The following is a 27,748-nucleotide window of genomic DNA, read 5'->3' on the forward strand; positions in this document are numbered from 1 at the left end:
TCATAACCTCCTTTAGTTATTAGTTTTATAGAAGTCAAAGTGTCTCACAAAGTATAAGCAAAACCAAGGACTATAACGGGGGAGTAAAATGAAAATGAAGGAAGGCATGACAATTGGGGCAATAATGTACGCCACTAACATATCCAGTGTAATTCCATACATTTTTTTTACGCGGATTGCCCTTCTTTTGGGGTGGTCTTTAAATTTTGCCCCTCATATTTGTGGTCTTTAAATTTTGCCCTTCGCGTTGCAACTTCGCGCAGAAATCATGAGGTTCTGGGTTCGAACCCTCGCTCAAGCGTAAATTAAAAAAAAAACAATCGCAAGACAAGGTTTGGGTCGCGTGTATGCGGGACCCGGCATACACTTGTTAAGGAATAACCAAAGTTATGCCGGACCCTGCATACTTATGAATTATGGGCAGACTTGGCATAAGTATGCCGGGTCCGGCATAACTTCGGTTATTCCTTAACAAGTGTATGCCGGGTCCGACATACTTATGGGCAGACTTTTAGTTAAGCCTTAACTAAAAGTCTTTTCCTAGTTATGCCTTATATATGGGGCAGACTTTTAGTTAAGACATAACTAAAACTTAAGACATAGACTTTGCCTTATAAGGCAAACTTTTAGTTATGCCTCAAGAAAAAGTTCCGCCTTATGGGACATACTTTTAGTTATGCCTTATGGGGCATACTTTTAGTTAAGGCATAACTAAAAATATGCCCCTATGGCGGAAATTTTCCTTAAAGCATAAACTTTGCCTTATAAGGCGGAACTTATAGTTATGCCGGGTCCGGCATAACTTTAGTTATTCCTTAAGGAAAAGTTCCGCTTTATGGGGCATACTTTTAGTTATGTCTTATGCAGCACACTTTTAGTTAAGACATAACTAAAAGTTTACCTTGAAAAGTTAAATATATATATATATGCCTCAAGGCAAAGTCTGCCCCCATCGGCAAACTTTTGGTTAAACATAACTAAAATTCTGCCGGTGGGGGCATAGCGAAATTTAAATTCTGTCTTGCGAATTTTTTTAAATTTTTGACTGAGTGGGGGTTTGAACCTGGAACCCATGAGTTTTAGCCGAAAGTCAAAATTTAAAGATTATAAATATGAGGGGCAAAATTTAAAGATCACCCCAAAAGAAAGGCAATTCGCAATTACATAAGTGGAGTCTGGGGAGAGTAAGATGTACGCATATTTACCCCTACCTATGTGGCTTAGAGAGACTGTTTTTTATAGACCCCAGCTCAAAAAAAGTGTAACCAAAGCAAGATAGATAGGAAAATAACGAGAGCAGAATAGCAAGATAAACACAGGTAGTACCGAAATAGAAGAATAGTGTATGTCATATGAGGCTAAATACAACATAGACAAAACAAAGTATTCATAATGTAAATATATAACAGGTAGAGGAGTGAGTGGAGAAAAGGATAAAAATGATCCCTTAACCATGATAGTAGGTTCAAAATAGTCCCTTAACTATGCACTTAACGGTTTTAGTCCTTTAAGTTTGTTACAAGTTAACAAAAACGGTCCCTTAACTATGAGAGTAGGTTCAAAATAGTCCCTTAACTATGCACTTAACGGTTTTGGTCCTTTAAGTTTGCCATAAGTTGACAGTTTTAGTCTCGACAAAATATTCATCGAACTCTGTTTGTTAGATTTGACGAGAACTATGAAAAAAAAGGAAAAATTAGTGAGAACTCTAGATCGGTCAAATAACTCGGGACAAAACCGACGGACGTTAGTCGGTTATAGGATGGACTTCTGCGCATTTTTCCTCAAAAATAATCGATGGACTTCCGTTGGTTTTCGTAAAAAACAATAAAAATTAAAAAACAAAAATAGTGTCCCTCGATTTTATCCATCGGTTTCCGTCCATCATTTTTTTCGCTTGTTTTTGGTAGTGACAACTTTTTTAGTTTCTGCTATTTCTAATTTATTTCTAAAGTCTAGTGTATTTTATTTAGTCGATGAATTCCCTCAGTTTTAATCGATAGAGTCCGTCGGTCTTTGTGTTTCGAGACATCATTTTCTGACATTATCAAACCGTTAAGTGCATACTTAAGGGACTATTTTTAACCAACCCTCATAGTTAAGGGACCATTTTGTTAACTTATGGCAAACTTAGAGGACCAAAACCATTAAGTGCATAGTTAAGGGACTATTTTGAACCTACTCTCATAGTTAAGGGACCGTTTTTGTTAACTTGTAACAAACTTAAAGGACTAAAACCGTTAAGTGCATAGTTAAGAGACTATTTTAAACCTACTATCATAGTTAAGGGAACATTTTTGTCCTTTTCTCGGAGTGAGTGTGACAAATACTCTCTCCACTTTCGTATAATTTTTATAATTTGAAACTTCGAATGAAACATCGTCACGCCAAAACATAGAGAGAGAGAGAGAGAAAGAAGAGAGAGAGAGAGAGTCCTTTAGACAATAATCAGAGCGTTGAAGACTCCTTGTAAGAAATTCACTATTTTCTCATCTTACACAAATATTTTGACCAAGTTTTTTTCTTTTTTGAATAAATAGCTTTGTGTTATTTTTGTTTTATTATCTTATTTTAATTTATACTTCAAGATTTTGATTCAGAGGCAAGTGAACTTGAGAAACTGATTTGGGTTTTCCATATTTTTTGCCTAAAGACTTTTTTTTTTCCAGCTAAAGCCCTGAAAAGACTAATCTTGCTCAAGTATGGAGCTATATTTTATGTTTTTAATTTGTTACATTTTATTGAAAAATCATTAATTTTGTTCTCAGGATTTTATTTTGGATTGTGGGTAATTTTTAAATTGTGTTAATTTTTGCCGTTTTAAGTTTTGTAGTGTTAATTTTGTAGTTTTTAAATTGGAGGTATTTTTTTAAGTTTTTAATTTGTTACTATTTTATTGAAAATCATTAAGTGTGTTCTGAAGATTTTATTTTGGATTGTGGGTAATTTTGTAGTTTTTGGGGAGAAGAAGAATGTTATCAAGAATGGATTCTAGGAAGAAAATAGGTGAGAAGCCTGGAAATGGGAAGTTGTTGAATGATATTGAAACTATAAGTAAAGCCCTATATTTGGATAAAACCCAACCTCGGCTTTTGATGTCTACAGCTAGTAGTCGTTCCAAGTCTGTTGGAAAAGCGCATTTACCGGAGCTGCCCAAATCGAAGAATAAAGACAATGGTAGAGATTTATCAGACAAGGATAGTAGTAATAAGAAGTCTATATGGAGTTGGAAGAGCTTAAAGTCGTTAACTCAGGTTAAAAATCGAAGGTTTAATTGCTGTTTTTCGCTTCATGTCCATTGTGTTGAAGGGATGCCAGCATTTTTTAATGACCTTAGCCTTGTCGTGCATTGGAGGAGGCGAGATGGTGAGTTGATGACATGTCCAGTTGTGGTTTGTGAAGGTGTAGCTGACTTCGAGGAACAGTTGAGTTATACGTGTTCGATATATGGTAGTAGGAATGGCCCTCATCATTCAGCAAAGTATGAGGCAAAACATTGTTTGTTATATGCTTCAGTTTACGGTACTCCTGAACTTGACTTGGGGAAGCATCGGGTTGACCTTACCAGGTTTCTTCCTCTTACACTGGAAGAATTAGAGGATGACAAGAGCTCAGGTAATTGGACAACTAGTTTCAGGTTGTCAGGTAAGGCTAAAGGTGCAAGCATGAACGTTAGTTTTGGGTATCATATAGTGGGAAATGGGAACACATCTGCCAATAGGGACATTCTTGAGGTGCGGAACATGAGGCAGAACAGTGCAAGTGCTGCAAAGCTTCTTGCACAATCTGAGCAAAGTGATGATCTAAGCATAATAAGGCGAGCTGGAAGCGTTCCTGCTCGGTCTTCTACTTCACAGCAGTCTGCAGAAGATGTAAAAGATCTTCATGAGATTTTACCAACGCCGAGCTCTGACCTTTCCAAATCTGTAGAAGTGCTGTATCAGAAGCTTGAGGAAGAGAAGTTGGAAACTTCATTTGAGTTCAAACCAGAGATTGATGTGTTCTCTAATAACACTGTTGATAACCTCAAACCAGAGTTGGCCTTGTTATCAGATCCTGTGAAGGGAAATGTTGAAAACGACTGTGAAGTTGGTGATTTTTCTGTCATAGAGCAAGGCATAGAACTTCCCCTGAAGGAACTGGAGGGAAAAGAAGATGATTCTATGAAAACTTTTGATGGTTCCGTGACAGAGAGACTTGTACCTGATAGTACCTTGAAGATGCCCATTGAAGAGGAGGCCCAGCCTGTATTGTTGGCCAAGGGTCTTGACAGTGAGAATGAAGACCTTGCAGTGAGCGCCAACAATCTCGAGACAGATGAATCAGCAAAAGAATTAATTATGAGAGAATTGGAGTCTGCATTAAACAGTTTCTCTGACTTGGAAAATGAGGGATTAGATTCTCAGGAACATGGCAATGAAGTTATAAATCATGATAGTTACTTGGATGCTAAAGCGAATAATAGAGAGCTTAGGAAGGGAAAATCCCTCAGCGTGGATTACGTTAATGAATCCGTGGCTGGTGATTTCCTGGATATGCTAGGGATTGAGCATAATCCATTTGGCCCAAGCTCTGAGAGCGAGCCTGATTCCCCACGAGAACGATTATTGAGGCAATTTGAGAAGGACACTTTGGCTAGTGGGTGTTCTTTGTTTAACCTTGATCCGGACATTGAAGAATTTGCTTCTGATGCTCCAAGTGTATCTCAGTGGAGTAGCATCTGTGATAATTTTGGTTATTCTTCTGCTGCACCATCATATGAGGAGATGCCTAAGATAGAAATTGAGGAAACGATTAACAAAACAAGAGCTTCCATGTTGGAGGACTTGGAGACAGAGGTTTTGATGCATGAGTGGAGCTTGAATGAGAAGTCATTTGAATATTCTCCTCCTAAAAGCTCAAGCGGTTTTGGCAGCCCAATTGATGTGCCTCCTGAAGACCCTTACCAATTGCCTCCTCTTGGAGAAGGTTTAGGAAACTTGCTACAGACAAAAAATGGAGGATTTTTAAGGTCAATGAATCCTGCAATTTTCAAGAACGCTGAGTGTGGAGGGAGTTTGATTATGCAGGTATCCAGTCCAGTAGTGGTGCCTGCAGAAATGGGGTCTGGTATAATGGACATACTGCAGCATTTGGCCTCCATCGGAATAGAAAAACTCTCCATGCAGGCAAGTAAGTTAATGCCTTTGGAAGATATGACTGGGAAGACAGTGGAACAAATAGCCTGGGAAAACGCACCGACCTTAGAAGGACCTGAAAGGTTTGTTATTCTGTTTACATGTTTTTTTAGAGTTTGGTTACTGTTTCCTTATTGCAAATGTACATATACTTGCACCTACTTATTTCTTGTATGAAATTGTTCTGCAGACAAGATTTATTGCAACATGAGGTTGAATTTGGGCAAAATATGGCAACAAGCAGTCAAAGTAAAAAGGGGAAATTGCGTGGACCAATGTCCAGTAAGTTGGAATTAAGTTCTACCACTCACATGGATGGCGAATATGTATCCTTGGAAGATCTTGCTCCTTTGGCAATGGATAAAATTGAAGCCCTTTCAATTGAGGGTTTGAAAATACAGACAGACATGTCAGATGAGGATGCACCTTCAAACATCAGCGCTCAATTTTCAGCCTTTGAGGGACAGAAGGTCAATTTGGGTGGAGCGGTAGGTCTGGAAGGGGCAGGTGGATTGAAGCTTCTGGACATTAAAGGCAATGGTGATGACGTTGATGGGCTTATGGGTTTATCTCTAACACTTGATGAATGGATGAGGTTGGACTCAGGAGAAATTGACGATGAAGATGAGATAAGCGAACGAACCTCCAAACTGCTAGCAGCTCATCATGCTATCAGCACAGACGTGTTTCGGGGCAGGTCGAAGGGAGAGAAGAGACGCGGAAAAAGTAGGAAGTGTGGTTTGCTGGGAAACAACTTTACGGTGGCACTAATGGTGCAGCTCCGTGATCCTATGCGGAATTATGAGCCAGTTGGTACACCTATGCTTGCTCTTGTTCAAGTCGAGAGAGTGTTTGTACCACCTAAACCTAAGATATACAACACTGTTTCTGTGGTTAGAAACAACAATGAAGATGATGACGATGAATCTGCACCTCCCAAAAAGGACTCGAATGTAGACATCAAAGAAGAGAAAATCCCCGAGGTTGACCCAATCGCACAATACAAAATAACCGAAGTGCACGTTGCAGGTCTTAAGACCGAGCAAGGTAAAAAGAAATTATGGGGTTCCGCGACTCAAGAACAGTCTGGCTCTCGTTGGTTGGTTGCTAATGGAATGGGAAAGAAAAACAAACATCCATTAATGAAGTCAAAGGCGGCTGCTAGCAGATCTTCAAAGGCAGCTGCTCAATCGGCAACAACCACAGTGCAGCCTGGTGATACACTATGGAGCATATCTTCTAGGGTTCATGGCACAGGCGCTAAATGGAAGGAAATAGCAGCACTGAATCCACATATCCGGAATCCTAATGTAATATTACCTAATGAGAAAATCAGATTGAGGTAGTGGTGCAAACTGTGTTATTCATTGGGACGACGAATTTTGGAAGTGACCGCCCAACTTCTGGTGAAAGAACAGCTGCAAGTTATATTGAACATCAAAGAACAGGGGAGTGGCTCCACAGACAATGGAGTGACGTGCTCTGCCTAAATGTCTCTGCATGTCCATAGCGAACGTGCTGAACCAGCATATGTTTGTGCTATGTCAATGACATGTCAAGGAATGTGCTCTTCTGTTCCTTAAGTTATTGTTCTCTTTTGTATATGTGCTTGATTTTGTACATTGTTACCCGTCGTGGCTGTGGTTGTCGTGGGGAACAGTGTTTTCCACTTCACTTATAGAAGAAATGTAGTGATAATCATGTGACTCCTGTGTTTGTGGCAATAGTAGAAGATGTCTTCCTCATGTTGTGATTTAACGTTGTATCACAATTGTATTGAAACTTAGCATCCATGCGAGAAAAGTTTAACTGGGGCTGCAAAACGAAGCATACCTTTTTTTTTTTTGGACATTGAATGTTGTTCCTTTATTTCTCATGTCAAGTGGATCTCCTTCTCTCCCTCTGGATGACAAAATTCCAATTACCCAACTTTTGTGGCTGATATGAATTTAGGGTGCACTTGGTACGGAGGAAAGCATTTTCTAAAAAATGTTGATGTTTACTAATTTTCTCATGTTTAGCTGCTCAAATTTTTTTGAAAAATATTTTCTTTAGGAAAATGGGATTATGACTTCCCTATGGGAGTACGGAAAGTTCCATAAATAACATTCTAAGCTCATTACCACTTCCCCACCCTCCAGGCTCCAACCCCCTAACCCTCGATCCCCCACCCCCACTCTCTACTCCCCAACTCATCCTACCCCATCCCATAGTATTTTCCTAAATTATATATAAATACTGTTGAGACTATTATTTTTGCTTACTTACCAAACACCAGAAATAAGAAACTCAATTTCCAAAAAGAATATTTTTCTTGGAAATATGTGGAAAACATTTTCCTTCATACCAAACACACCCTTAATCTAAATCCAGGTTTAAAGGAAAAACTACTGTTTTGAGCTTTCATCTCCATGCTCCAATCACTAAGCTAGGAGCAGATGTTTTGTTATATTTTGGTGAAACGATGCTTCTCTTCTAATCATCATCATCATCAATCAATGCAAGTGTTTTTGAGGAAGGCAAAATGGAAACAGAATTAAAGACTCATACTAGGAAACAAAAGATGCTCAAAAGGTTCTTCTGGTATTTTGTGAGACCTTGTTTCTCAAACACATTGTCCTCCTGTAATTCATTATTCCTTATGTTTATTTGCCTATTCTATGCCTGTCAACTAGATCACAAGCTGCAACCACAAAAACAGAGCATACACTCATAGAATCATTCAATCGATTGACACCAGCAAGATTAACACAATTTTAAATTAAACATCAGGGTCCAAACGGTTCAACAACTAAATATACCTGCGACAATATACTCCAGCTAAATTTTACAAGTTAGCATTAATCACAGGACGATGCTTTCCTACAAGAAGATCCCTATGTTGTCCAAATTTAATCAAATGGAGGAGCACCCTAGCAATTTTACCTAGTAGATTATCCAGAAAACAAAGAGCAAGGACCAAAAATTTTGAATGAACATGCCGTGCTGATGTACGCAAGACGGCAATGTGCTGAGTCCTACATGAGACAAATACAAGGGTGGAACTCAGCAAATTCAATGGGATGTCAAGGGCGTGGCCTCTTGTTGCTGCATGATGGGCATTTGTACTGCTTTATATGCTCAGCCTTGGCAGGTGTGATCTTCACGCACTTCCCATGGAACCACCTCTCGCATAAGTCACAGCAAATCCAAAATTCATCTGAAGCATAGTTCTCACCACATGCCCCACACAGGGTATCGCCATGCTCTTCCTCCTCTTCATCTAATCCTTCATCCTCATCTTTCACTTCAACCTTTGCGAATTTACCCTGGATTTCAACACAAAACTATTTCAATACACCTAGCTGTTAAGTTTAATGCATGCATAAAGAATCACACTCAAGCCATGGAACTGCCTTTAAAGGTTTATCTATGATAATCTGGCGAATGTATGGCAGGAGACACATTCTAGTTTCAAATAAGATGAACAGAACCTGGTGCATGCGGTGAAGAAGTGATGGGAACACAACATGAGGACTAAAGCTAAGAAAATAGTAAAACTTGCAGAATAAAAAGCAAACTCAGAGTAGGTACAATTTCAAATTACAAGGCACCTTGACCCGAAAATTAATGAAGACCAAATTCAGTTAGGCATATTCAGCAAAATTAAATTCATTTTTTTTTAATTACTAAGAATAATTGTGAAAACAAAACATTCGAACCAACTGAACTAGATGTCAGTATTAAATCAGCTTAACTGTTGAAACTTCCGTCTTGCCTCTGGAACAGCGCCACCTCTTCAAACTACGAGCATAAGCATACACCCGACAAAAAGTCACTCCATTAGCTCATGATAACAAATAACTTCATCATGTATGATAGTCCCAAGTGCATTTGTGTTTTGATGATTGTCAAACTGTTTTAGAACCAGATAGAGACCTGGTCTGTAATCTGCTTTTTGTGCACCTTGCACTGTCGGCAGAGACAGCTGTAAAGCCAAGCCAGGTGTTGCACACAAGTACAGTTGTGAGTTGGCCCATGCTTTAGGTCAAAGTTGAAGAATGGTCTCTTTTCGCCCCACATGCTCCTACTATATATACAACATGATAGCAACATATTGAGTAGACTTGAAAATCCAATCTAAATCGTGCAAAGCGGCCGACACAAGTTCTCAAGAACAAAGTCACCTATAAGTTGAAGAACCTGATCCAGACACAAGTTTTAGTCTAAACTTCTTTATACTGTTGTGAGTCTTTGTTTGTGCTTAAATTGTTACATTCGACATTTTCGCTTATTCAAAAAAATTCAAGATAAATTGACTTGTAATGAATGAGGCCACAATTGGACACTACTTGGTATGAATGTGTAGGTTATGAATTCAATGGTATGGAATTACGAAAGGAGGCCAAGGGCAAAATTGGAATTTTGGAAACTTGTCCCATAAATCACAAAATTAGCCAAGTGGGCTCAAAAAAAAATATAAGAAAACTAAGGCCCAAGTGGGAGCCCAACCGGCCATGTAAGGCCTTGGCCCATGGGATTTATTAAATTACCATGTGATAATTATCACATGGATTTTATTATATAAGAAAATGCATCATTATCCAAAGAAGCTTCAAGAAAAAGAGTTGAAAGGAAAAGAAAGAAGAGCATTTCGGGTTTGAGAGAGAAAAAGAAAGAAAAGAAAGAAAAAAAATTTGGAGCCAATTCCTTGGTTTAAAAGTTCATCTCTTGTGAAATTATTACCAAGTGCAAAGTCCTCTACAAGTTGATATAAGTATTGTGGCAAGAAAACAATTTTATCCTCCAAGTGAAGAACTTGAAGAAAGGTGAGGATTTCATGCTCTTGTTATGTTATAAATGGTATATGTATGATGTAGTATGTGTGAATGAATGAAAAACATGGAAATTTTGTGTGTTGGAACTAAGTGTGTGTTGGCCGAATATATATATGTATATTGCATGATTTGGATGATTTGAATTCATGTTGTAATTTAGTTGTAGTATGATGGAAATTGTAATAGAAATGAAAGTGGAATGAATTAGTGAAAATTGGAAAATATTGTAGGTGGCCGTGTGGTTATGTGATGTTGGAAGGAGAACCAAATCTTGTTAGCATGTTAATTGTGTTGTTAAGGATTTGTGAAGTAGATGGGAGGATAATGGTTAAGCTAACACGAAGTATTTGTTGGTAAAGTTGTTGTCGGAAAGTATGTTGTTTTCGCATGGTTTCTTGAAATTATGATTAAGGATAATGAACTTGGAATATGGAAATGTGTTTATGAACTTGTATGTTGAAGGTTGGGAAGATTGGATAAGTAGTAGCTTAATGGAAAGTTTGAATGTTTGCATATCTTATGTATATCGTGTGAAAATGGTATGGATGCCTCCGATGTATGTCATAATGATTTTGATGGATAATGAATAAGAAAATAATAAGTTTGGTTTGGAAATGTAAGTTTGAAACGAAAGATGTTTCGTTATGACGAAAGATGGCTAATGATGCCATAGTGCATGTTTTAATGTCTATTGATGTTTTTATGTCATTCCTGGGTTGTTGTGTTGATGAATTGAGCCGAGCTAAGTCTCGGGGATGTCGTATATACAGAGGAAATGCTGCCGAAATTTCGGTAGGCAAGTATGTGTTAAGTTGGAATATTGAAAGTTTGAAACTAACAAATGGTAAACTTGACCATTTTCAGATTTTGGACGAAATTTGGATTGACGCCAAGCGAGCATAAGGCGCCATCGAGGTATGTGAAGCATTTCCCTTTGTTCCTAGGCATGTTCCGGATGTGATAGGCTCGGCCGCGAGCCTTAAGTACGACTCCGTCCCCCGGAATTCGAGACGGAAAACCGCTCCAATTCCTTCAATCCAATTGAAGCTATTTTCTTACAAATTGCCTTTAAAGTGAATTTTTGTACAAAACTTCCCTAAACGGAGTCAGAACACTTCCAGATGATTTTGGATGACCTTATAAGGTCTACTATCGGTAATTTACCTATGTCGCCTCGAGTTGATCCGAGGCGGGCCCACGAGGCCCGATACCTTCTGTATGACCTTAATTACTTTAGTTTTGCCCGATTTTCTCAGAAAACACCTGGACTACTATTCTGATCACGATACGACTGTTTTTATACAAATCTTACAAAATAGTTTTTGACATTTGGAAATCTGGTTCTGGTTATAATCTGTCGTGCCTCCCCAAGTGACGTGTAGGCACGTACCTTGAAAACTATCCGAATACTTGGTTCGATCGGCCAGTTGGCCTACTTTTGTTCTGTTGAGTCTGTATGACGATCTGTATGTATGTGGTCCCTCATTAATCAGTTCGTGCACATGCTATGATTCCTTTCACCGGATCCCGGGCCGGTACGTATATCGTACGGTGGGCCGCCGAGCCCCATATGTGAATTCTGAAGTATGATGTGTCCGGTTTCGGGGTACTGTGTTATATGTCCGTCCCCGGTTACCGAGGATATATTACGAAGTATGATGAGTCCGGGCTCGGGGTGCTGTGTTATCTGTCCGCCCCCGGGTGCCGTGGTTATGTTATGATGTGTGATGGAGATCGGAGAAGAATTTCTGATATCTGACGTGTTGTGGTGCCAATGGCAGGAGTGGCGACCACGTTCCTGCACCCTACGTGTGATTCTTTCTGTCTGTATGACTTATGCTTCTGTATGTCCGTCTGGATTATCTGTCCGACTGGTTATGATTCTGTATGTTCGTCTGGATTATCTGTCCGACTGGTTATGATTCTGTATGTTCGTCTGGACTATCTGTCCGACTGGTTATGATTCTGTATGTCCGTCCGGATTATCTGTCCGACTGGTTATGCTTCTGTATGTCCGTCCGGATTATCTGTCCAACCGGTTACGATTCCGTCTGTCCGTCTGGATTATCTGGCCGACGGGTTCCGATTCTGTACGTCCGTATGAATTCTGATTCTGTCTGTCTGGACTATGATTCTGTCCGTTTGTCGGGACTGACTCTGTCCGTCCGGCTTATGAGCCTGTCTAGTATATTTCTGTGCTTCCGATCCAGATCATGATTATGTTTGATATATTTCTGCTTTACATACTCGGTACATTTTTCGTACTGACCCCCGGTTCTTCGGGGGCTGCGTTACATGCCCGCAGGTACAGGCGCACTTGGTGATACGCCGCCAGTCTAGGGCTCGGATTCTGAAGAGCTCCTTCGATCCGGAGCAAATACTTTTGGTATATATCTTCTGTTATCTGTAGACTCTGTATGTATGGTATTTTGGGGTACGGCGGGGCCCTGTCCCGTCATATGATTCTGTATGTCTGTAGAGGCCTGTAGATAGATGTGTGGGTTACGGGTTTCGTCTGTATGTTAGCCTTATCGGCTTATCTGTAAATGTCTGCATGTTCAGGTATATACATATATATGTTTGCACGCGTGTCGTATCTGTATCGGCCTACTTCTGTAACAGCTGTTTAAAAAACAAAAATCTGTATGATACGAAATTCGGTCAGGTAGGTATGTACGGGTACCCAGTTAGGGTACCAGTCGAGGCCCACGGGGTTGGGTCGTGACAGAAATTGTAAACCTACTTTTCTCTTTAAAGGAAGTTGTTTGTAGGTAGATCAAAAGTCTCAAAGGATGCTTGTTGGAAGTGTTTCCTCAAACTATTGAGTGGTACATTAGGCTAGGATTAGTCTATGTGTATTAGTGTCCTTAGCTAGAGTTAGCTAAGTGGAGCTGCTTGCCATCGGAGCATTGCAAGTGTGGAGGGACTACGGGGTTAGTGCCTAGGTTGCAAAAGCGTTATTGTAAGGGTGAGGATTATGGGAGTTAGTTCCTAGCTTACGGTAGAGTTATAACCTGAAGTTGCTCGTGTAGTGAAGTTAAAATCCTACTGAGGTAGGTCATGGTTTTTAATCCCTTGAACAACGAGTTTTCCACATAAAAATCTTGTGTTGATTTTCGCATTGCACTGCATAAGAGAACTGGTACACAACCAAGTCCCTCATATACTGTTTAGTGGACGCACAACCTTTAACAATTGGTATCGGAGCAGGTTCTTTCTAAAAGGTTAACACCTAAAAAGGATCTTCACCATGGCCAGTTCACTAAACCAAATGAAGGGAGAGTGCATCACAAGTCCTCCAAGATTCAGTGCAGAACACTATGACTGGTGGAAGGCTAGAATGGAAGACTTCATCACTGCTGAGGATCTAGAACTGTGGAACATCATTTGTGATGGTCCTTGTGCTTTTGCTCACCTAAGCCATACTCTGCGACAAGACCATAGAGCTAAGCACATTCTTCTTCGAAGCCTTGGATCAAAAGAGCACAATTTGGTTTCTTCTTGTAAAACAGTAAAGGAAATCTGGGAAGCTCTTAAAAGAACATGTGTTGGAATAGACAAAATTAGCACAAAGCTTGGATCTCTTAAGATGAAGGATGGTGAGACCACTCAAGATCCAGAAAGAAGAAATAGTCTTGATGATGAGTGCAGAAGTAAGTCAAGCGATTATGACTTAGAAATCGCATATCTCACTCACAGATTTCAAAGAATCGTTCGGGAAAATGCAAAATTTTGAAGAGAAGGAGTAATAGTAAAGATCTCAAGGATAAATCCAATAAGACAGCTACAGGAAGTCAGACATTTGTCAAAAAGGTTACCGAGAGAAGGGCAGCTAAGAAATTGATGAGAGAGGCCCTAACTGCATGGAGAGATTCAATGAGGGAATCCAAAGATGAAGTTGACTCAAGCAATACACCTAAGGGTGGAGTCAATCATGAAGCCTCAACGAGTAACTTGAATCCCTGTCTCCTAAAAGAATCTGAGACCTATGATGAAGCCAATGAAAGGCAGGCTGACCCTCTTAAAGATCAGGCAGAACTGGAAGGTCACGCTCACACAAGGTTGATCTCAGTGGTAAAAGGATTGATAAGAGAGCTTCATGGACTCGCTAAAGAAAAGGAGTTAACTGAAAAGCTTAATAGCGTCGAACAAGATAGTTATGATATGGTCGTCAGCATCGTGGATCTGCAAGAACAAGTGGAAGAAGTTACCAAGGAGAATCGTATACTAAACATCCAGATCAAAGAGCTGATAAATACGATTCATGGAAGGAAGGAGATAGCAAAAGGAGATCGGGGGGCCATAAAAGTAGATAAGAATGTGAAACCCAAAAGATCAGCAGTCTCAATCATCCTCAAAATGAATATACTGCCAAACAAAGGTCAAGAGAAGAGGAACCTGATCTGCACCAGAAAAAGGAAGACGTACCTAGTTTAGAAAGAGGAAGCTCAAGCTTTACTGGTCATTATCCTAAGGGATCCGATCCGATATGGGTTCCCAAACGGAGCAAGTAGTTCAGTTTGGAGACCTGGGTGAGAAAAGGACAGTCAAAAGGTAGCATATGAAGTACTGTTGCTCAAAATCCTTTTGAAAAACTTGAAGAATGTCATCTCACTCAAGGAACTCTGAGGGGAGTGCGCTTTTGAAAAACAATCTCCCGTTATATTGAATCTGCTTGCTGCTGAAGAAAATGCTACAAGGTTCAGAAAACTCAGGGTGGATGCTTAGTGGAGCAAGCACAAAGGGATCTGGTTTCCTTGACTCAGGTTAGTAGTCTTTCTAATGCTTATATGTGCTAAATTGCTAAAATGCCATGTTATTAAAACTCCTCTCGCCCTCTTTTCAAAACTTAAGACCAAACGTTACATCTTCTCCTAAATCGAACCGATTTGCATGAAAACCTTGGTGATCTCTCCTTTTCTCACAAAATCTTGCCCTTATCAATCATGTCTATCAAACGAATCCACCTCTCAAGCTGTCCCAGACCTGAACAGTTCTTCCTCACTCTTTAAGAACGCATTCCCTTGGGAATCACAGTCACCAAAATTCTCCACACCATCTCCAGCTTTGAAAGACCAAAATTTGTCCTCTGCACGCTTAGATTCCCTCACGACTGGTCCCTCTACAACTCAAAATGACCAAACTCATGAAAAAAAATGTGCCAATCCTTAAATCCTATTCCATCCGATAAACCTGACTTTGACAAGACGGTTAAACACTCTCTGCTTCCAAATTCCTCCAAATCACTGAGATAATCAATACAAAGGAAAATAGAGCAGATGTATCTAGCAAAATAAAAGATTCTGAATATATAACTACAAAGGTCCAAAGCTCTGTTGCTGAACAATCGAGCTAGGAGGGTATGGCTGACTCCTAAGTTACTCGGACTCGGCAGTTTCGGTGCCGTACCCGTGTCGACACGACACTGAGGCGGGTAAGGGTATGGGATCTGTGTCGGATCCGATCAACCGAGATCGGGTGTGTTGGCCAAAATTTTGGGGAAAAAGTTGAGATTGATTTCCCAATGTAAATTTTTGAAGTGATGTGAACCCTATACCTGGTTATGTTCCACCAACTTTTAATAGGTTAAGAACGAGTCTTTTGGCCTCAGAAAAGGCTAATATAAATAGAAAATTACAACCTATTAGAGATACATGGAAAAGAAAAGGATTGTCGTTTTGTTTAGATGGATGGTCGGATATTAAAAGGCGACCATTGATAAATATAATGGGAGCATCTAGTGGTGGACCAATATTCTTGAAATCAATCAATTCTACTGGGATTGTCAAGGATGGTAACTATGTTGCTAAGTTATTTATTAAAGCCATAGAAGATGTCGATGCAAAAAATGTTGTCCAAGTTATCACCGATAATGCAAGTAATATGAAGCTTGCCGGTTCTATTGTTGAGAAAACTTTTCCGCACATATTTTGGACACCATGTGTCGTTCATTGTTTAAATCTTGCTTTGAAAAGTTTATGCCAACCTTCAGACAAATCAGCTCACTTGGATAATTGCAAATGGATAGTACAGTTGATTGGTCAAGCGAGTAGCTTAAAGAATTTTATCGTGAATCATGACATAGCGCATGCCATTTCCCAAAAACATTCGGAGTTGTCTTTGTTGAAAGTTGCGGAAACAAGATTTGCTTCCCATATTATTATGATTTCTCGTATTAAAATAGTAAAACAGTCATTGGAAAAACTGGTGATGGATGACAAATGGAAGAATTATAAGGGAGATAAAATAATTGAAGCTAAAGCACGTGACATAAAATCTCTTGTGATGGATGACGGATGGTGGGATACTATTGCTTACTTTTTGAAGTGTACGGAGCCAATTGTGTCCATGCTTAGAAGTGCCGACCTTGATTGTCCACAATTGCACCTTATTTATGATATGTGGGATACAATGATTGAAAAAATGAAGGTGATTGTATTTGAGCATGAGGGGAAAGATCTTATTACCGGCCAATCGAATTTTTTTGATACCATTTATGCAATTCTTGTGGCTAGGTGGAATAAAAGCAATACTCCGTTGCATTGTATGGCGCATTCATTGGTTCCTAAATATTATCATGAATCGTGGCTTACAGGTGAAGGCAATGGGATAAGAAGATAAGCTCCTAATGAAGATGTAGAGATTTCACAAAATAGGGTCAAATGCTTTGAAAGATTTTTTAAGGATCCAAAAGACTTAAAGCAAGCTTTTTTGGAGTATGGGGCATTTTGTTGTGGGAATGGTTACTTTGGTCAACCTCACGTGCTTGATGCTATGGGGTATGAGGAGCCTCTATCTTGGTGGGCTAACCATGGTGTAAATGCTCCACTTTTGCAAAGTTTGGCTTACAAATTGCTTTCCCAACCGGCTTCTTCATCTTGTTGCGAAAGGAATTGGAGCACTTTTTCATTGATCCATAGTATCAAGAGAAACAAGCTAGCTACTACCAGAGCCGAAGATTTAGTGTTTGTGCATTATAATCTTCGCTTGCTCTCTCAAAGAAAGGAAAAATATACAAATGGTCCAAGCAAATATTGGGATATAGGTATATCTACATATCCATCATTTGATATTTCTTGAGTAATTCTTTTAGCATGATAAGTTTCTTTCACAATCTTCTAAATTCATTTTGGTGTTATTTTAGGTGGAGATCATTTTAATATTGATGAAAGTATCGATAATCTAGTTGAATTGTCAATAGACGAACCTCAACTAGAAGGAATCTTCTTTGAAGAGGAAGTTGAAGATTTGCAAGAAGTTGCCATTGAAGAGATTGAGGAAGATGACCTTTGAATAGAATGTACTCATGTAGAATGCCTCAAGTGACAAGTCTAGATTAGTTTAAATGTGCATGTTATGTACTTATTTTCGGTTTGTGAACTTGCAACCTGTGTAACAACTTTGGTGGTCATTTGACTAACTTAATTTCATAATTTGAATAGCTAATTATTTAAAACTTTTGAATTGTGACTCTCCTGACTCTCTGTTAGTTTGTTTAGTTCTAACTTCCAAAGGTATGTTTCATAATTTCATTTGCTTTATAACTCTATATCTATTTTTTAAGTTTTATTTGTTTTATTTCAATAGGTTTATAATATCTTATTTTAATACTTTGTTGTGTGAGTTGTAGGAAAATTGATGAATTGTGCCATTTTGGAGAGATAGGCATAGGCTCCTCGGTCCTCATAAATAAAAGACTCAGTTACTACACTCTACATGGCACAAGTTACATGTAAGTTTTCTACATAATATCTCATAACTATGCATATTTTTAGATTTAGATTTTTAATTTATTAGTTTGTCGTATCCCCGCACCCGTACCCGTACCTAGATCCGTATCCTTGAATCCTAAAATTTAGATCATGAAGGATCCGACCTTTGGATCCGTACCCGTGTCGGACACCCGCACCCCAGTCTGAGTGACTTAGGCTGACTCTAGAAATGCCGGTACCACTGAGGAAAATGAAGTTACAGCGGGAATTTCAGGTAACCCCATCTCCTTCAGTTGGGATAAAGACGCAAAGGACTCTGTCTAAAATGCAGATGGTAACTTGGCTTAAAAAGGAGTGGGACTGTCAAAAATCTTAAAGAGTGAAGTGGAAATTGTGGCTGGGTGTGTTAATGCCCTGCAGGCTGCAAGGGATGATGAAAAGGTTAAGAGGGAAGGAAGTAAAATAGGAAACGTGCATGGGGGACCTGACTCCAGGAGTGTTCAAAATCATTCATTCGTCGGACCACTCCTACCTCAATATTCCAAACCCCTTTAGGGTGATAAAAGATAGCATCCCTATGGTTGTGCTCTTAAAAGAACCTTCCTCTGAATGGGCAAGTAAGTCTAACAACTACATTCTTGAAATAGATTCTGATGAGAATGTATAGAGTGAACAAGCAGTCAAGGAGAAGAGCATGGATCGACCTCCTAAAAGGTAAAGGAAGCAAAGCAAGCAAGTAACCTTGTTTCCTCCAAGAAGAAGAGAAAGATACAGGACTTGAATAATGAAAAGCAAGACTTTTTGAGGAATCAAAAGGTGCTGCTTGGCAGAGTATTTGACCTAGACACCTCTGAAAAACATGCACGAACGAGCCTCTGGAGACTGTCGAATTTCAGAAGTGGGAACATCTACTTGTTGCTCCTGCTCCCAGTGTCTTTGAACAAGAAGTAGCTGAGCTCCATGATGAACCTGACTTATACTAAGAACTCTACCTTGGCTCTGACAAATCATTCGGAGGAATTTGAGATCACCGAGACAAAGCTTGGAGAAATTCTGATAGTCCCAACTAGTGGATTGAAAACTATGAAAAGAAAAGCCTCGCAAGCTTTCAGAAATTCAACTGTCCAGAAGGGTCTGCGTCCTCTGAAAAATTCCATAAGAAGCAGCTGAAGCCGCAGTATCCACTTATGGTTGAATTCATTAACAAAGTGTTGCTTCCTGGAGCTGAAGGGAGATGCACAACTTCGATTTCAGACCGGGTTGTAAATATGCAAGCATGGGCTTCCTTATGGTCTCTTCTCGACCAGGGTGTTTGAGCAATTCAGTGTCAAGACTGAAAAGGTTACTGAGGGAACAAGGAAGCAGATGATCACTCTAGGGATCTTGGAAGAGTGCGAATGCATACTCAAAAAGGAAGGTATGGGGAGCAGCTATGCAATCTCTGACCTAATCAAAACACAGCAGCAAGCAACCTTTGAAATCAGCAGGGTTGAAGCTGAAAATGATAGTCTGAGAGCTAAACTGGTTGGACAGACACATGAATCTGGTCCCAACAGTGAGCTTGTACGTGCAAATGCTGAGCTCCAAGCTGAAAATGCTCGCTTAAAGGAGAAGGAGGATGAGCTTCTTGATCAGTTGATCGAGAATCAACAAGCTGCTGGTGAACAAGTAAATAACATTCTAAAGGCCCTTGCTCGTGCTCCCTAGCTCTTCTCCCTGTTATGTCCTCAATTTTTCAGCCTCTTGAACCCTAAAGTCCCCTCTGGCCACCTCCAGCTCTATTTGCCTCTGACATGATGTTTTAGTTTTTTAATTATCATGTTTGTATAATCTAGACTACTGCCTTGGATAATTACTTCATCCTTATTACGCTTGGTTGTGCTTTAATCTTTTTGATGATGCCAAAAGGGGGAAGATGATCTGAACACGCGGTGATTAAGGGGGAAGATATGTTGAAAATTTAAAGGATCTCCAGTTTGTAGAGGAATGTGTTGCGTATGTTGGTAACATGTTGCAGGTGCCTTGACAATGATGGTCTGCTTCGCAAGGGGGACAAGTGGGAAGCTGGTTCTTAGGGGGAACATCAATCTATGAGTTTGTCATCATCATATGGGGGAAATTGATAGTCCCAAGTGCATTCATGTGTTGATGACTGTCAAACTGTTTTAAAACCAAATAGAGACCTGGTCTGTAATCTGCTCTTTGTGTACCTTACACTGTCGGCAGAGACAACTGTAAAGCCGAGCCACTTGCTGCACACAAGTACAGCTATGAGTTGACCCATGCTTTAGGTCAAAGTTGAAGAATGGTTTCTTTTCACCCCATATGCTCCTACTATATATACAACATGATGGCAACATATTGAGTAGACTCGAAAACCCAATCTAAATCGTGCAAAGCTGCTGACACAAGTTCTCAAGATCTCTCAAGGACAAAGTCACCTACAAGTTGAAGAACTGATCCAGACACAAGTTTTAGTCTAAAGTTCTTTATACTGTTGTGAGTCTTTGTTTGTTTGTACTTAAATTGTATACCAACTCTTTTCTTTAAAGGAAGTTGTTTGTAGGTAGATCAAAAGTCTCAAAGGGTGCTTGTTGGAAGTGTGTTTCCTCAAGCTGTTGAGTGGTACATTAGGCTAGGATTAGTCTAAGTGTATTAGTGTCCTTAGCTAGAGTTAGCTAAGCGGAGCTGCTCGCAATCGGAGCATTGCAAGTGTGTGAGGGACTACGTTAGTTCCTAGGTTGCAAAAGCGTTATTGTAAGGGTGAGGGATTATGGGAGTTAGTTCCTAGCTTACGATAGAGTTGTAACCTGCAGTTGCTCGTGTAGTGAAATTGAAATCCTACTAGGTGGGTCGTGGTTTTTAATCCCTTGAGCAAGAAGTTTTCCACGTAAAAATCTCGTGGTGACTCTCGTACTGCACTACATAAGGGAACTGGTACACAACCAGGTCCCTCATATACTGTTTGGTGGACGCACAACCTCTAACAATGTACTTACTGCCTATAACATCACCAAAACCAGAAGCCCAACTCACTCCCACAAGTCACAGCTCACATAGCAACATATAAACCTAAGCCGCAACAAATAGGGCTTGATTTGAAAAGTGAGATGTGAAGCGCCGCTTCTTTGAAGTGAAGGCACAATTCATGGCATAAAAAAATACCAAATATTTCTAAATTTAGTACTATCATGATCAAATTGCAGTTGGAATAACTAATGTTGGTACCAAATACATAATAATGTCAATATTACTCCAACTCTTCAATGTTGAGATTCAAAGCACCGACTGCTTCTTGTTGGGATTGTTTCACCATTGTTTGAAGCACACACTTCTATGAAGCGCATGGCTTCACCCTTAAGCGATAACCCCTCGTTTCACATCCCTTTAAGCGACAAAACGATGACCTTTAATAAAACTACCTAAGCCCATTCGGTACCAGAAGTAGCAGATCAAATAAGCCTCCATACTTTAAATGGAAAGAAAAATCAATGTTTTGTCAGCTTGAAAGGCTTGTGTAGATTTCCTGGACTACATAATCTACTGACTACATTGGATAACACTATGTGACACGAATCCTCCAAAACCACCTGTCCCACTCATGTTGATTCAACACGATTTGGGTGTGAGTGTTAGACACGAATTTGGTCAATAAAGAAGGTTTACCTGTAATACATATACATATAAGACAACTTATTAGCCATACCTCAACAACGTACTTGTATTCCTATTCATACCCTCCAAAATCTAAGATTTAGGTTATGATAAATTCAAATTCTAGATTCACAACCGCATCTAATACGTGCAATCATATCCATGTAACATATGACAACAGGTAGATATCTAATTAATCATCAGGATCGTTAGGATCATTATTATGCTTGTTGGCTTGTAAAAACCATTACAAGTTGGCTCTCTACGAATATAAGTGATACACCCTCTTGATATTTGCCTGATTCTTGCTCCAACTTGGTGATTTAATTTATGTGACCAGCGAGGTACTTTTTTCCTGATTTCTTCTATCCCAATAGATTTTTTTCTAGATTGTCACACTAGGATCAAATGATTGAATAAAAAATTTACGAATTTAGTTCTTCTATCTGAATTCACCTATCAACTAACCCTTCATCTCATACTAGTTGGGTGAGCCATATATCCTCTATATCAGTTCCACTCGATTCGACCCCATTTCACCAAATTTTAACTACAGGAGAAAAATGCTTGACTCATTCATGGTATTTGTCTAATATGAATTTTTTATTTTTTTTTATTTTTTTTTGAAACAGGTAACTAATATGGCAAATTGTGCTAGTCACTATAATTGTTCTCTATGGACTAACTTACTATGCATATGAGTCATCAGTCATCATATACACAGATACGAGTGAGGCATACAAGTCCCTAACTACACCTCAGGCTGAAGTAAAGAATTCACAAACATATAAACAAATATTAGTAAGTAAAAGATGGGTCTGATATCTGTGTGTCAAATCCCAACACCCATAGCTGATCTCTTGACCACTACTTTCAGGCCACAACCCCCCGTTTTTCTTTTCTGGGATATTTATCTTCAGGCGACAAACTTAAATTTCAACGTTAATATTTAGTGGCTTATGGTCCAAGAGTCTAAGGATTTTGTTAGAAATTATGCCACTGGCTATCTTTGTAATGAGTACTGCAGAGCAATGTTTTTTTTTTTTTTTTTGAGTATTACTGCAGAGCAATGGTTATCAAAGAAGCAGCAATTTTTATTTGGGTAAAGGGTTAGAGTGATAGTGTCTTACTACTTTAGTGTTCGACTTGGATTTGGTGCTGCTATGATTAGAGACTGATGATTTATCCTTTACTTGCTTCTTGGCAGCTCCAGTGACAATTTCATAAATAGTTGGAAGATCATTTATCATATTGAACAGGCGTTTCCTGAATCACAGAGACCACAAACGTTTAGGTAAACAAGAAGCTTTCCAATTTAGTAAACTAAGTAGGTAACTGCTTTTCTTTTCATGAACAGAACATGCACATGCATCTCCTGTGATCGTTCACATACAAGGGCTTTACAGAGTAGAGCTGCTTAGTCAGTTTAACAGAATAAGCAACTCCAGGTAGGCTATATGTCCACAAAAGATAAATATAAAAGATTGACTGCGAAAACAAATTCATCAAAGGAAGATTGGATACACACAGAGAAGGAAGGCAAAAGGCAATGCAGCTGGGTTTATAAAATTTGTTAAAAAAGCAAGTGTACGTACCTATCAGCTTTGTCGAAACCAAATCTGGCACCAAAATAAAAGGCAACAGAGAGTAACCATGCATCACTATGAACAGCCACTAGGGCTAACCAGTCCTTTTCCTGCATACCATCTCTGGCAAAGTTTATACCTAGTGCTGGCTCTGGAAGCTCAGGAGGCACCTCCTCAGCTGGCAAATTGACTTCCCATTGCTCGCTTGGAAATCCATAGAGGCAAAGATTTTCCTTTTCTGCAAGATTTTAATGAGAGAAAGGGAAAAGTAAATTTCGAGATTGAGATATCATCAAAAAGTTTCAGCTGACCTAATCTATTTCACAGAAAGTTAAGCAATATGTTAAATACACCATAAAATCCTTCTAAAAAAACCATTAAAAGTACTTGAACATCTGTTTAATGGTCTAAGGTAGACATTCCAGGATCAGAAGTCTTATTGCGCTAAAGATATTTCAGGCCCTATACTGAGGAACAATGTTGCATTCTTTTCATGGAATTCATAGGTCATGAGTATGAGAAATATAAGATTTTCCAAAATCATAAACTGTCATGGGGCTTATAGAACAAATGATTTGGAGTAGTTTACCCCCCCTAAGATGATAAATAGAGCTCAAAGCTTCACAGTCGAGTCAAATGTATTAGACAGATTTTGAGCCCTAAATTCATGGACCTCCACATTTCAAGCCATTAGACAGACTTTAAGTCCAATATTAAGTAGGTTGAACCTAAGCCTTCGAAGACATTTCAACTTAAAACGTCCAAACAGTGGAAGCTGGAGTCAAGTTGTGACAACAACTGAGTGATGGCAGCAAGGAAACGATTGCTACATCTTCATCCCAGCTCAAGCAACTATAAGTATCAAGTCCAATGGAAGAGCAACTTTTAAAAAAAATATTGTCTTGTTTTATTATTTGTTTCCCTCATCATACAAGTAATTGTCAACTGATTCACAGTACACTCAACCTAAGGTGAGAGGGGTCGCCATACTAAGAAAACAAATAGGGGAATAAGGAATGTGAGTTGAAGTAAAATGTGAACAGATGGTTCTCTTGTATTAATGGCTGAAAATGGACTACTATCCTTCAAAGAACCAATGAAGTATGACCCATATAGCCACTTCAAAAAATAAAAGACCATAATTTCATTTGTCTCCCTCCCCACAACTAAACCCCCTCTTCCAGGTTTCCGGATGCAACGCCCTACCACTCCAAAGAAAAATGTTTTTTGTTCAAAGACTTACGGAAGGAGAAAGAAAGAAAAGACCCGATTGGGTATCAGGCTTTTCCCTTGGGGACATCGAATAAAAAGCTTTCGTTCAGGGAATCATTACAAAAAAGAGAAAATAGCTAATCAGCACAATGTGTCTAAAATTAGAGCCCATCTAATAAATGAACAGCACATAATTCCATATCATCACACTTCAATTCAGAACTCATGAAAACATAAGAGCAACTACATAAACAAGCCAGAAAAAAAAAAGGGGGAGGTTAATACAACAATAACGCAGTGAGATTTAAAAGCAGAAAAGTAGCAAATTAATTTCTCAATAACAGGAGTCAGAAACATGAAGCAAGTCTGTGGGGGCGAATCCACTGCAAGTTTATACAGTTGAAAATTTTTTCAAGGAATATATTTAGGGTCCGTTTGGCCGTGGATAATTTTCACCTTTTTTATGTCCAAACACCCACTTATATTTTATTAAATCGGCATGGCACGGCACCCATTATCACAACGGAGCCCCGTGCATCAGTTAAAATATTGGACCCTTTTCTGAGCAAAAAACAGTACCAAATAAATGAAGAGTAAAATGCATATTCAATTTTAAACACAGCTACAACATAAAGATCCCTAACTCACCAGGGTCACACTGCTGATAAAATTCCTCCACATCTGCAAAAAGAATGGCCAAATTAAACCTTTAAAATATCACATTGTACAATTATACAACACTACAAAAAAATAAAAATGAGAAGCTCTAAACCGAAAGAACAAAAATTGAACTCTCTAAACCCAGAAAAAAAAAATCAGAAAAAGAAGAATTTCGGACAGCCAAAAGTATGTCAAAAAAAATTACTCTCTCAGTACCAATTTATGTGATACAATTCGGATTATCTATTTTGACTGTTAAAAACTACATAAACAGTAGGGTAATTAACAATTTAAAATATTTAAACGACATACCGAGGTCAAAGTATGAGATAAATTGGGATAGATAAGGGAATAGCGTAGGGATACCAGTGGTAAGGGCTTTGATTAAAGCAGCACGACGCCCTTTTAAATCCCTAAATACTTCTTCCACAGTCCGAGGATTATACTGTCCCCCTCCTTCCATCTCTTCTTCAACTGACTTCTTTTTTATTGGAATCACTTGTATGCAAACTTAATCTTCTTTTTTTCCAACTAACTAACAATATCACTTAAACGGACATTAAAATCATTTTGAACCTTTTCTTTTTTCCAAATTAAGAATGACTTCAAGGGCCAAAGGGACACATAATAATTTGCTACCAGCTCATTTTTTCTTCCAAAGTGATATTTGGCGCTAGGCCCAAACTACATTATTTGCAACCTTTTTTTTTTTTGTGGTTTGTTTACTGCTCTAGCTTGTTGTTTTGTTTTTGTAATATCAGTTGTAAAGGTGCTTCAATAGTTTCTCAATGTTTTTAAAATATTAAAAAATATGCATCAAAACTCTTTTCCTTTTTATTTTTCTGAATGTTTTTTGAGATTAAAGTCCTTAATAATTCAAATTGAGTTTTACCTATATGTTGGATCAACTTAATTATCTTTTTCTTAATTAAACTTATATTGTTTAACCCATTTTTTGGAACAAAAAAATAAAATCACGATATTCAGGTAATATAAAAAATATGTAATGCTACAAATTATTGTATGATAACGTCAATGAAATTAACTTATAAATAAAGATAACATTTAAAACTTAATAATTAAAAGTCTTAAAATGATGAAAGGAAATGGAAAGTTAATGAAATTATTTGTTTTTCTTACTTTAATCTTTCCTTGTCCTTAAAAATGCATGTTAAGAAACGATGTATTTTAAATTTTTCTTAATTTTATTTATTTTTCTAATAAATTTACATTGTAATTTCTTAAACGGTGCAATTTTATACGTTTAACTAACTATTTGTCCTAAATTATATAAAACGTTAATTATCTCATCTTTTGTAATTCATTCCAATATACAAAAATGTGAAAAAAATCACTCTTTTTTTGGAATTATTTAGTATTATTATTATTCGAAGACCTTAACTGCATTTTTTAATTACCTTTTTCAAACATTTTTAGTTATATATGAAAATAATTTATGTACTAAGGTAGAAGGGAATGTCACGATAACTTTTTTACTTGTCTATACTAAATTTCATAGGAAAAAATCTAATTTAAACAAATTTAATAGTCATTTGCACATAAAGAAAGACAATTACTTTTGTATCAATTTTAAATTTAGTTGAATAATTAGATCTTTTGTGGTGCACTATCACCTTTTCCACAAGAAAAACTCATATAGTTATTCAAATTTACTAAAATGGGTGAAAACTTGCAAAGTTATTAAAGCTTCAATTAGGTGTAAAATGGACAGTAAAATTTTATGTGAGGACTACAAAACTTTGAGATTCTCTCTTATAATTAATTTTATTCCGCGATATTTGTGAAGCTATTAGAAGTTTCTTTTATTTAGAGTATTTACTCCCTTCTTGAAATCATACTCTAGTAAATATGATTCCAAAAGTGAAATCTTAGAGGTATTACCCATAAGCTTGTGCTAAAATGACGTAAAAGATTATTGTGAAAATAATTATTACAAGACTCAAAACGTATCTTTCTAAGATTATTTCTCCTAATCCATCTGCTTTTATTGGAAAAGACAAATCATGGACAATGTCGTTCTGGTTCATGAATTTATTCATCTTTTGAAAAATAAAAAAAGAGTGAAGCAAATTTATGGCTTAACTAAAATCTACGATCGAATTGAGTGGTTTTACATGCAACAACTATTCAAAGCGGGTTTTCATGAGAATGGTCACTTGAATTATGCAATGTATTACCACTCCTATCTATAGGTGTAACATTAATGGAAAGATAAAAAGGGAAGTGAGACCTACTAGAGAATCAAGGCAAGGGGATCCTTGTTCTTAATACTATGTGCTAAAGGTCTTTGAAGCCTGAGAGCCTGTAAATCAGGGATTAAGTTTAGTTAGGCGTGATCTTATTGTCGACCATCTTGTCTCCACAAATGATTTCTTTATCTTTTGTTCCGCTAATATCCAAAATGCCCCAAAATTTTGAAAACTTTCAAAGAAAGGCGAACTTTTTCAAATGAGCTATATTTTTTAGTTAAAATAATTCAGAACTAAAAAAAAATGATTGCAGAGTTGAGACAAATATAAAGGAGCAATTGTGCAAATTACCCTTATTCGGGGGCTGTGTTTAATTTTTGCCCCTCAAATTGCTGGTCTTTAATTTTTGCTCTTCGCCTAAAAACGCATGGGTTCGGGGTTCGAATCCCGACTCAGTCAAAAATTTTGAAAAAAATTTGCAAGGCAGAGTTTGGATTTCCCAAGGCAGCGTTTGCTATCTTATAACGCAGAGTTTGCCTTAAGGTAGCAAATTCTGCTTTGCGATTTTTTAAAAAAAATTTGACTGAGCGGGGGGTTCAAACCCGGAACCCATGAATTTTTAGGCGAAGGATAAAAATTAAAGACCAACAATTTGAGGGGCAAAAATTAAAGACCAGTGCATCCGCGCAAAAAAAATGAATATAAAGCAGTAACCTAGAA

At 38.2% G+C, this 27,748-nt stretch overlaps 2 protein-coding genes across 5 annotated transcripts; one reads left to right on the forward strand and one right to left on the reverse strand.

The window, feature by feature from the left end:
• Positions 1-2,314: 2,314 nt before the first annotated feature.
• Positions 2,315-6,986, forward strand: LOC132640856 (protein PLASTID MOVEMENT IMPAIRED 1-RELATED 1-like). 2 transcript variants are annotated; one of them, XM_060357647.1, is made up of 3 exons: positions 2,315-2,469; positions 2,955-5,260; positions 5,368-6,986. In XM_060357647.1, exons 2-3 carry the CDS (start codon positions 2,973-2,975, stop codon positions 6,521-6,523), a joined length of 3,444 nt encoding a protein of 1,147 aa, XP_060213630.1. In that variant the 5' UTR covers positions 2,315-2,469; positions 2,955-2,972; the 3' UTR covers positions 6,524-6,986. The 2 variants fall into 2 exon arrangements, with proteins under 2 accessions (XP_060213630.1, XP_060213631.1); XM_060357648.1 differs by lacking the exon at positions 2,315-2,469 and having other exon boundaries at positions 2,478-5,260.
• A 921-nt stretch (positions 6,987-7,907) lies between these two features.
• Positions 7,908-25,556, reverse strand: LOC132640858 (PHD finger protein ALFIN-LIKE 4-like). 3 transcript variants are annotated; one of them, XM_060357651.1, is made up of 6 exons: positions 25,131-25,556; positions 24,807-24,839; positions 22,956-23,184; positions 22,491-22,626; positions 8,915-8,960; positions 8,346-8,485 (listed from the first exon to the last, which is right to left on the reverse strand). In XM_060357651.1, the coding sequence occupies exons 1-6, from the start codon at positions 25,279-25,281 to the stop codon at positions 8,481-8,483; spliced, it is 600 nt and encodes a 199-aa protein (XP_060213634.1). In that variant the 5' UTR covers positions 25,282-25,556; the 3' UTR covers positions 8,346-8,480. The 3 variants fall into 3 exon arrangements, with proteins under 3 accessions (XP_060213632.1, XP_060213633.1, XP_060213634.1); XM_060357649.1 differs by lacking the exon at positions 8,915-8,960 and having other exon boundaries at positions 7,908-8,485; positions 25,131-25,545; XM_060357650.1 differs by lacking the exon at positions 8,915-8,960 and having other exon boundaries at positions 7,908-8,485; positions 25,185-25,542.
• Between the last annotated feature and the right edge of the window lie 2,192 nt (positions 25,557-27,748).

The sequence above is a fragment of the Lycium barbarum genome, chromosome 5 (assembly GCF_019175385.1).
Source record: "Lycium barbarum isolate Lr01 chromosome 5, ASM1917538v2, whole genome shotgun sequence".
NCBI lineage: Eukaryota > Viridiplantae > Streptophyta > Magnoliopsida > Solanales > Solanaceae > Lycium > Lycium barbarum.